The 11,453-nt window shown below is 34.7% G+C and overlaps 1 protein-coding gene across 1 annotated transcript; it reads right to left on the minus strand.

The window, feature by feature from the left end:
- Positions 1 to 2,184: 2,184 nt before the first annotated feature.
- LOC143214468 (protein obstructor-E) lies at positions 2,185 to 9,298 on the minus strand. Its single transcript, XM_076435576.1, has 5 exons — positions 9,099 to 9,298; positions 6,705 to 6,899; positions 4,691 to 4,875; positions 3,129 to 3,361; positions 2,185 to 2,507 (listed from the first exon to the last, which is right to left on the minus strand). The coding sequence occupies exons 1-5, from the start codon at positions 9,145 to 9,147 to the stop codon at positions 2,471 to 2,473; spliced, it is 699 nt and encodes a 232-aa protein (XP_076291691.1). The 5' UTR covers positions 9,148 to 9,298; the 3' UTR covers positions 2,185 to 2,470.
- Positions 9,299 to 11,453: the final 2,155 nt, after the last annotated feature.

Below are 11,453 nucleotides of genomic sequence, written 5' to 3' on the forward strand. Positions count from 1 at the left end.
AATGATTTCAAAAGAGGACAAATATATTGAATGCTATTTCTTCCCTCAATGATTTTAATAGAGGAGACTATATTGAATGTTATTTCTTCCCTTAATGATTTTAATCGAGGAGAAATATATTGAATGTTATTTCTTCCCTTAATGATGTTAATAGAGGAGAAATCATATATTGACATTGTCAGTTTTTAAAATTTTTCAACAAGTGATGAAATTTTCGGCATGTGTGTAACAAAAACATGTATATTTTAAATTTTCATTAAGTACCCAAATAAAAGTTTTAAAAAATGCTTTTTTTATTTTTGCATGCAGCCTTGTAAGTTGTAATTTTTGGAAAATCTTTTTTGCACATCATTTAGTAAACTAATGCTTCTAACTGCTTACAAAACATCAAGTCGCGCGCGCGCGCGCGCGTTTGGTACAATTATAAAAAAATTATTCTGTTTTAAAGGGCGTACGAATACTTATGTAACTCTGAGTGTAACTATAATTTAAAGATTATTACTAGCAACAGTTGCTTCTACAATAAGCAAATAGAGTCGTCAGATAAAGACTTGGCCCTCCCCACTTTACCTTCCCCTTCCACAACGCTATTCCCCCACGCATCCGCCGCGACCCGGTCACGTGACGCGTTTCGTCTTCTCCGCGCATGCGTCCAGTACTAGCGGAAAGAGGGTAACTTTTTCCGCTCAATTTGTTCTCCCTCCCCTCACCAGGCAACTCTGTAAGGAAGAGGAACCGTACGGAACAATAATTATAGCAAAACTACTACGGAAGGTGAAAGTGCTTATATCGAAGGAAGAGAATCTATGCTTGATTATTCCATGCTAATTAACGTGCTCGGTATAAATGTTGTAACAATCTACCTTTGAAAGTAAATCTAGTAGACTGAGAATCAAGAATATGCAAAATACCTTCAAGTTCCTCATTTTCGAAAATACTATCTCGAAGATAAATCGATTGTATAATGCTTCTTCTGGAATTCCTTAGTTTCACTTTCATGATACATTCTCAAGCATTACTAGCAATTACGAAACACTCTTGAATGAATTATAACGGGACACCCGGTACGCACTAGATATAGTTCCTACTCGTAAAAAACAAACCAGACACGCGTGTAAAAAGTACATTAACACGAAAGTCGTCAGTTCAGTGGATGGATGACGAACAAAAAATATTGAAACGCGCCGCGCGCCGAGGAGAAAGTTTCGATTTGCTTGGTTGAATATGAAAGAGAAGTCGAAGATTTCCTGCATCTTCGTCGCTGCGAAAGTAAATTATTAGCTATGCTGTAATAACGTTTTTCACATCAGATTTGTAGTAAATAATACTGCAAACACCTGAAAACTTCACCACAAAGCTTAGATCACTAATTACGAGATACAGTAATACCTTGATCTAAGAAAACGGAAACCGTAGGATCCTAGAAAAACGAATATCCCCCCTCCACTGCGGTTAGGTCAAGCAGCTCAAGCTGTCTCGGTCGCCCAGCTGTGTAGAGTGTAAACAGAGTTGGGCAAATTTTTATTGAAATAATAAATAATAACGAAACGTGTGATTGTAATTGCAAATATCAACTAAACTTTTTATTTAAATAAAAGTCACTTAAATAACGCCAAAAGTGATCCATATATTACTTCTTATTTGCAAATAAAAGATTATTTCTTATTCGGATTGAGGTGGAAATCAAATAAATAATTTTTGGTTAACTCTTGTTTCTTGTATTTTGAATATACGGGTCAAAGTAACTCACAAAAGCTTCTGAAACAATGCACAACAGACGATACATTAATATTACTATCGTTACTGGGGACAGTTGGAAATAAAATTTGTTTAATGACTATGAATAATAATTTACTATTATTAATACCAAATATTTAATCGAATAATTTGTCAATACAAATAATATAATAATTTAAATTGTATTTGTAAACAACTAACTTTATTTTTTAAAATAATTTATTTAAACTTGCTCAAATAATAAATAATTATTTTTGCTTTTTATTTGAATATCCAAATAACAAGTAACTTGTTAATTAAATTTCTATTTAAATACTGCCCAACACTGAATTCAACCACTACTAAACCAGTTACAAAACTTCTTTATTTTTCATAATTTTGTCATGAAACTTTCGCCAACTTATGTCTGGCATTTTTCTGATTAAAATGATACTCAACACGATATAATTTGAACTGTATTTAGTGGTTTAATTGGCAGTGTACATATACTGAGGTCACAAAGAAATAGTAGATCTACAGGATCTAAGAAACAGCACGGACCCGTTTCGGTAGAGTTGAGGAAGGAATCGAAGTAGAATCTCAAGATATACCGCGAATAAGGTAAAATAGAATTTATTATTTACGAACACTCAAATATCTAAACACACACATGGATTACGCGCTAAACGAGGATGATGTGATTTTACGATGATATCGAGATCCCGATGCGGGACATACTAATTTCGAAGACACCTCACGGCTTTTTCACGTCGTCCTTATACCAGTCCTCACTGTAACAAATATAAATAGTTGTTAGTAATTTGTCATTTCACCAGTGCAAAGTTTGTACTCGTAATTTGCATTAGGTTGTCAAAAGTTTATCCTCTTATTAACGGAGCACTTTATGAGAGATAAAATAAATTTTCATAGAGGTACTTAATACATAATATAATTTTATGCAGTCTTCCAAAGACCAATAACTTTTGTTCAAAATAAAAATTAAGAAAAATGTGTTCTACTTCCTCTGGGGTATTTATCCTCAAAATAGCATGCACAGAGAAAGAACATCAAAAAGTAATAAACTGTATAATAATGAATCAACAAATTTTTTCGTGAAAGACAAATTAATGTGTCAACACAAGTATCATCGAACTAGCTAAAATCGTTAATTTTTAGTTGAAAATTATTGGAATTTGAAGCTGTTTTTCCGAAGTTAATGTAGGGTAATTTTATTTATCGAAATATATGTATTACCGATAAAAGCAGCACGAAGTATGAATAAACGAAGTGTTTGAAATTGTAAGAATAAATGAGAACTGTAATCAATCGCCCGATAAAATTAGAATGGCAACCAATGCAGCAATTCTGAAAAAATGTATTTTGATTGAAAAATTTGATTTCTTTCCACGTACCACCCAGCCACATTTTCAGGCGCGTCGCATCTTTGCTGTTCCTCGTTGTAAACGGTACCATCGCTGCAACCTTGTTCGCGTGGGGTCACACCATTCAGGCAAACATAGAATTTCTGGCAGTCGTCTGGATGAGCGAATTTAGGGTGATCGACGACCATTCCCCTGGTGTCGACTTGGCTTTCCTTTGGGCACTCGAAGCCGTCTTTCAGCTTCTTGTCTATCACTCCGCAGCCCTGGGTGAAATATTATTGTACGTAGGGTGTCCCAAACATGTCGGAAATCCCTGTTTGAATGGTTCCCAAGATTATTCGAAGTAATTCTTCCCTTTGCGAAAATGTTGTCCGCAGTTTCGTTAATTAGGAGTTATTAACAAAATACGCGGACCAATCAGACCGTGGGTACAGCGAAGTCCGGCTCGGCGACAGGTCTGATTGGTCGAAGCAGAAAACGTACGCTGTAGCAGAGTTCTGATAGGTTCGTATATATTTTTCGTTAATAACTCCTTAACCCTCATAAGTTCTTCAGGGTGAAAATTCACCCATTCAATATTTCCACATACTGTAAAATTATTCATCCTTTTATGTCCATGTCGTGAGATGTATTTCTTTAAAATGTGACGTTATAAATGGAACATAATGTGTTGATTTAACGTGTAAAATAAAAATGGGTGAATTGTTATCCTAGTCTCTTTTATGCAGCTATTTTTGAGGAGCGTACGAGGGTTAACTAATTGTAAGTCGAAGCTGAAATTTTCGCCAAGGAAAAAGTTCTTCAAATAACCTCGTGAACCACTTCTTGCAAGGTTTCCCGACATTTTTGGGACACCCTGAGTATAGAATTCGAATATTAGGTGCTTTGATATCACTATTGTACAATTAATACCACATTACTAATGCAACCACTTGATTCGAGTAGCAGTGAGCACGAGTTAATGTTCAATTGTAAAAATGACTGATATCATGTTAAAAAGCTATATAGATAATATCATTTCTCGATAATGCAGAAATGGGGTTTTTCAAAAAGTCAAAAGCGCTAGATAAAAGATCAATTTAGAGCGATCGCCCTCAAAAATCCTATTTTTACGTTTACATCTTTATGAAAATAGCTACGTGCGTAGCTGTATGCTTCCGAATAATGCAAATGGCGCCTCATAAACGAAAAAATAGGAGTTTTGGGATCGATCGAGGTCTAGGTCGATCTTTTATCTAGCGCTTTTGACTACTGAAAAACCCATCTTTGTATTATCTAGAAATTACTAATCCTGGAAAAAAGAGTCTACCCCTTAACCCCTTACCGTATCTTTTCTTTTACACTTACAGTGATTACAACGTCATTATCCCGAAAAATGTCGTAGAAGAGAAGAGAAAATTGATACTTAATGCTTAAATATTGATTACAAACGAATCAAATTTTATTTCATCTGAAATGAAACGCGTAACATTCGTATTTATTAGACTTTGTTAGAAACCTTCATCACGAGTCTGGCTCGTCAAAATACGGCAAAGGGTTAAATATGAAATTTTCAAAAGGTGTCCAATATGCTAAATATCGAATATATCTACCACGCGACCAGCGCTGTCGGGCCACACACAAGTCCCGCTGTATTCGTCGAAGTGCAAGCCAGTCGTACAAGTGATCTCGATAGCGTCACCATCGATGCAATTGTAAAATATGTTGCAGACAGATGGATCCGGATGAGCGAAGAAACCGTTCCTTCGCTGACACTTCTTCGTCGGTTGCGGTGGTTCTGTGAAGGTCGAAGATATAACGGGAGTTAAGAACACTTTCGCTGCCGATTGTCACTGATCTTACGCATCAAGGACACATTAACCGCAACAGCCATCGACTTGGTAAGATAAACCTCGATTTAATAATCCTAGACAATATACTTTTCACACTTGGAATATCATTCAATCGTACATAAAACTGTAAATTAATGGAAATCGATCAGTCTGCGACCAGACCTGCGTATAAATATTTGGAAATAGGTAATGAAATAATGTTCTTTGTATAAAATAATATTTCAAGATTTAAATATTTGACGTCAGAAGTTCATGTATTATTAGTATATTAATAACATGTATTGAAAATAGTTTTTAATTCACAGAAAAATGCACATCTTTCAATCGTACATAAACTGCAGATCAAACATCACTTTGTAAATTAATGGAAATCAAGATGCAAATCTGATTAGTAGACTGGGACCAGACCTGGGTAAAAATTATTTGGAAGAAGTATTAGAAATAGTTAATGAAACACTCTTGTTCGTATAAAATAATATTTCAAGATATGTTTGACGTCAGAAGTACATGTGTTGAAAATAGTTTTTTATGTCATGGTAAGGAAAATTATTATAAGTGAAATAGTATTTTCTTAAGATGTACTAATATATAGTATTTGTAAAATCAATTAAGTACTTCAACTAGTATTTCATTCAATACAGAAATAAATTGATATTTCAAATGAAGCACACGTAACACAGATGAGAGAAATAGTATTTGCAAATATTTGTATTTCCGAGTTGAAATATTTTTACCCAGGTCTGACTGCGACTCTTTATGTACCTTTCCATTTTCATACTCAATTTTGTGGAAACTAATGTAATGAGAAGATCTTTTGTATTCGATGAAAGTTTTCTTGTGAAAAAAAAAGAGTTATTAATTTGTATAGGTATGTATGTCTTCTTGCCATAAATGTCATAAGTGTAAGTGAAGATCTCAGTCTATTAATTGGATAATAATTTAAGATTGCAAGAAAAATGTTTCATGGTATGTAACTTTCATTTCTGAGAGTAAATTGTAATGATGCATTTAACTAGCAATGACGCATCATACTCGAGCTATGTAAGTTATAAATGTCAACAATTTATTGCAAATAATGGCTAATTATGTAGATGATTAAGATGTAATTGTGATTTTATTGACAAATAAAACTGATATAATGAAATAGGAATTATTTATGATTTGATTTAATATGAAAAGTAATTGTTAATGTAATTGTGACTTTATTGTGATAAATAGAACTGATATACTGAAATAGGAATTATTTATGATATGATTTAATATGGGAAAAAAGGGAGAATGTCAATTTTAACAAATTTTGAGATTAATTTTATAAGTAACAACGGTGTACAGCGCTGATAAATACAAAAATTGATCCCCGTTCTTTCAGAAATACTAAATTTTGACATTCTCCCTTTTTCTAGTGGTCTTTTCATAGTTCTACTAAAAATTAAACCATGATTCTAAATCATTTGTCGACAATTTGTAATTATAGCAATATTCTTAATAATCGTCAAAATTATTGACTATAAGAATTTACTTAATTCATTTGTTTAACTGGGATTAGTAACTACCCTGCACAAGGATGACTAAAAATATTGTGATTTCTCACGGTTGAAAAAGTTATAAAGCGATTGCACTGCAAAATCAGAAATATTGAACCAATACGCTTCGAATTTACACGTCTGAAAACGTGCAAAATGGAGTCTCTAGAGACAAAGTCTCAATTAATATTAAAGGGTAAATTATTGGAATAATTGTTGAATTTTAGTGAAAGTAAAAATGATAATCTTACGTAATTCGAGACGATCCTCGCACGCCACATTGAACACGTGATCGCATTTGTTGACCTTGCGATTTAATGGGTCAAAAACAAGACCATCTGGACAAAGTTTTTCTGTTGCAATGCCGTCAACACAGTCGTAGTATTTGTCGCATTGTGTCGCATGCTCGTATTGGCCATCTTTGCTGGGACAATTGAACGCACCATCTACAACATTAAATAACTTTCATGTAAATAAATGTTGATCATTATTTCGCCCCTACAAGATTTTTCAACTTTTCGATCACAACTGACTCTATAATAGTATTATTTACTCTCGTCACATTCAATATTTCTATAGACAAGTTTTTCCAACCAATATATTGGTACTATACCAATTTCGTATCCAGAAAATTTTAAAAATTATTATAAGTCGGAAGAAGTGTTTAATTGTCGAGTACCAATAGCTCCGAGTGCAAAGGGTTAATAAGAATAAGGAATAACCCTCCTGCTTTATATATATACGTACCAAAATTCACTTTATGTTTAACAGAGAATAACAAACTAAAATTGTGTGTTTCTAGTAATAATTGATTCAATTGACCATTTCTGCTTTAAAAATTACTTTGTACCTCAAGTTTTATTATTTTCATTAAAAAATACATGTATTTAATAATTATTTAATAATAATAGTATTTAATAATAATTATGAAATACAAAGTAGCTATCGGAGTACTTAACAGCGTCGTTAACAAAAATTATAAATATTAACTCGCTATTGTCTTCCAGCAGATTTTTTATTTTCTTCTTAATTCAATTAATAATGCTCTTACTTCATTGTGTTATAGTTAAACAGCGGATAAAATAGCTCCGAGTGGTTAATTAAAAAAAGAAACGGTACCACGGATTAAAAATCTCAGTGGCGCAATAGCTCGCACCGTATGCGATTCACTTGACAAAAAATTCGAGAGTACGTACAGCTTTGTCAGAGAGATTAAGTTATCCCCCCCCCCCCACTCTACCTTCCCCTTCCACTATTCCCCGCGCATCCGCCGCGACCCGGTCACGTGACGCGCTTCATCTCCGTCGTGCATGTATACCAGAGAGAGAGGGAAACATTTTCCCCTCGATTCGTGCTCCCTCCCCTCATCCGACGACTCTGCACACAGCGAGGAAGAAGGGAAGAAATTTCAGAAATTTCTCCACGTTACATGCGGCATTTACTTTGTAAGATATACAGGAAATCAATGCCACGCTCCAAGAAGCATATAAAGCAGCTCAGTGTGATAGTGAATGCGAGGTAGTCGAACCCGCTCTAAACTTCTCGTATCTCGAATAGTTGGCGGCCGATCGCCGGCCGTATTGTTTTGTTTCTTTATGTAATTTATTGGTTCTACATACGTATGTATAGGGACGATAACTACTCTGCCCCGATGCTTATGCAACCTTCCGAGCCGTAGATCTGACATTTACGCTTTAGAAAGTTTGGTGAGACTGTCTCTTACGCACTCTCCGCGTGAAATGAATACCTCCAGCAAGTCGGAACGCCGATACGATACGACGCGACGCGACGGGACAATATTTTTCCGATGGGATGGCCGTGTGCAGATATTTAAATCGTTACGAAATTTTACCGGTTTCAAAGCGACGATTACAATACCGGAAATTCTATTACATTTTAGAAGCTGCGGTGGACCGTGCCAAACCAGTCGGGAGAAAGTCCGAGAGTTCTGTTCCAGTGAAACCGTTCTTTTTCCTCCCGGCAATTATCATGCACCATTTTTCCTTTCGTTCGCAGCAGACTTCACATTTCTGCCACGATGCGTTATCGCATGTTTCCGCAAAATTAGGTACATTGGATGTAATTTTTACAATTTACACGTCAACCATGTGTTCCAAGACTGATTACTGTGTTTGTAAAAATTAATTGAAGTACTCGTTCGACGAGTTCTATAACCATGTAGAATATACAACAACGACATTTAGAAACTAGCAAGTTTTACAACCGTGTAGAACAATTTTTAGCAACCATTTTTTAACTAACAATTGTTACTTCAGTTTAATATAATTAAAATTAACTCTTGGCACTCGAATGGTGACCCTGCAGCGCCACTAAAAATTGCTGTACCATTATTAAAAATATTATGTACATTATTAAATGCGTCGGTATCCAATCGATTACTAAACATTTAGGTATTGTATGAGGTATTGTAATGGAAATGTTCTAGGTCGGAAAAAATCTTTAATTTTCGAGTTAAAATTTCGAGTTTAAATGTACGAATGTGATAAAATTTAAAATTCAGCCACAACAATAAGCAAATGTGTAAAGGTGTAAAGATTTAATGTGAATTATAGCAGGAAAATAAAAGATATAATCAGCTAAGTATGAGTTTGAGAATTGACGCGAAGATCAGGAGGAATACTTACGCGTCGCTGCGACCGCAGCCAGCAACATGACGACAGACGGTCTGATCATCTTCTTCGATTTCGGCCTGGCAAGAGATGGTGTCACGCAATCCGTTAGGGACTACCTCGTTCACTGGACACTGAGAGTGTAAATTTTGAATTTCCTTTTGAAATGCCGTCTCCGTCGCGAAACACTGCAGCTCTTCGGCAACTCACCACGAGGGTATACCCCATTGGTCCCCACTACACCCAATGATTCTTCCCCACTTTCGCCGCGTTTTCATCGGTGAATAACTGTCTAGAATCAGGACTGATCAGTAGGGACCACACGCTTTTACTCTTCCTTCTCTTTCCTCAGCGTGGCCACTGCCATTTGACTTCCTCCTCTTCTTCTTCACAGCACACTCTCACCTCGCGTCCTTCTCTAGTCTTCAGAGAAATATTTCAATTATCGCGATCTCCGCGAACGGTCGTTGCGGTTTTCCAGTATTTCGAAACGGAAATTATCGTCGGACCGTCGAACATTGATTTTTTGACTTTTAAATCAATTTGCTTCTTATTCCCTGAAATACGATTAAATTGTCGACGTTTATGTAAATCTGGAAATTATGTTATAAAACAGGTTATTAATGCATAATTATTTCCTTGTTGTGCGTGTCACTGCAAATTTTTAGCTGTGTCAAATAATTTAACACGTTCTGGTTTAAATATAGAAATAAACGAAGTCATGGATTTTCTTGCTTTGTGTTTATTTGTATTTATTAATCATACCTGTAAATGACGTCAAGGATTTTCTTGCTTTGTGTTTATTTGTATTTATTAATCATAGCTATAAATGAAGTCGAGGATTTACTTGTTTTGTATTTATTTGTGTTTATTTTGTATTTATTAATCATATAGAAATAAATTAAGATTGTGACAGATTTTTTGCTTTGTGCTTATTTGTATTTATTAATCATAGAAATAAACGAAGTTGCGTGGATTTGTATATTTATTTAATGTTTCATTTGATTAGGTATGTTTGTTTTGTACTGACGGCTGTGCAATTTCTACCGGTCCGTTTCTTGTTCTACTGTGACTGCAATAATTGCATTAGATCGAAACAGTTCTTGAAGTAATTGTGAAATACGCATCTTTTTCTCGAGATTGTCACTGCGTTACATAAAATTGCTTCGAGTCATTAGTTATGAAAGCGATACTAAATCGAATTTATTACCTTGAAAGCCCCGCGTTGCTAACCCACTGTCCGATCAACTAGATTTCGGAAGCGTTTCCCGTGAAATGTGAAGAACTTTCAGGCTTCTGTCGCTTTCACTCCTCACGGGAAAATTCCCGTGACAACACGCGATTCGAATTCGTAATTAAAGCGAGGGAAAAAGTTGAATATCTCTGGCCGTGTTACAATATCAAATTAACCAGCTCGTTAACCCTCGTTCCACAGAAATAGCTCCATAGAAAATCCTAGAATAAATTTCTGTTTTGCACTTTAAATCAGCAAATGATGTTTCATCCATAGGGTCTTCCATTAAGTCTTCTCTTAAATTGTAAAAAAACGCTGTTTTCTTTACAGTCGACAAATGTTCACAATTTATAATTTTTTCTTAAATTTTACAATTAACAATTTGTTACAATTTACAATCTTTGGACAATTATCAATTTTTTACAGTTTTAGTAACCACGTGTCGAAGAGTGACGACTCTAATCTTCACAAATAAAAAATAGCACAAACTTTAGAATGATACTTCTCAATGGAATATTCTTTATAACTTCATATTTCAAAGAGATACGCCTCACAACGCAGATAAAAAGAAATTAATATACAGTACGCAAAAATGGGCGAGTTTTCACCCTGAAGGACTTATGAAGGTCAAACGAATATTTAATCTGAAACTTGCGGAATAAAATGAGCAAAAGAATAAAAACCTGTATGTACACAGTGAAATATAATTATAGATAATCACGCGCGCAAACAACATATAATTAAAAATTTATTCATCCTCCAATTTTGACGTTCTTATATTGTCAAAGAATACCGATAAACACAACTGAGAACATTTTTATAAATTGATCAAAGTAACTGAATAGCTAATTTACGAACTACATTTCAATGTGCAGTAGAACCTTGTTAGTTGCAACCTAATTTATTTCCGTCACGAGGTATATACATATATTACAAAATTCTGAAACTCCGAGACAAAAGAATATCGACACTAAAAATTACTGACAGCTCAATTTTTGCACACATATTTCTGGTTTCGTGCAACGGGCGAGGTACTACTTGTATATATACAGGGTGTCCCAGTTAACTTGATTACCTCGAATAACTACAAAACGATGTGGTTAATTATTTCGATAATATCTCGTTAAGTATCAGAT

This window comes from Lasioglossum baleicum, chromosome 1, assembly GCF_051020765.1.
Source record: "Lasioglossum baleicum chromosome 1, iyLasBale1, whole genome shotgun sequence".
Classification (NCBI taxonomy): domain Eukaryota; kingdom Metazoa; phylum Arthropoda; class Insecta; order Hymenoptera; family Halictidae; genus Lasioglossum; species Lasioglossum baleicum.

Bases quoted from the DNA above. Each gene is read 5' to 3' on its own strand.
- LOC143214468 (XM_076435576.1), bottom strand. From the start codon at position 9,147: ATGATCAGACCGTCTGTCGTCATGTTGCTGGCTGCGGTCGCAGCGACG. The intron at 3,362-4,690 runs GTAGATATATTC...TATTTCACCCAG, and splicing joins CCGACAGCGCTGGTCGCGTG to GGCTGCGGAGTGATAGACAA. The intron at 2,508-3,128 runs GTACGTGGAAAG...TATTTGTTACAG, and splicing joins CCTGAAAATGTGGCTGGGTG to TGAGGACTGGTATAAGGACG.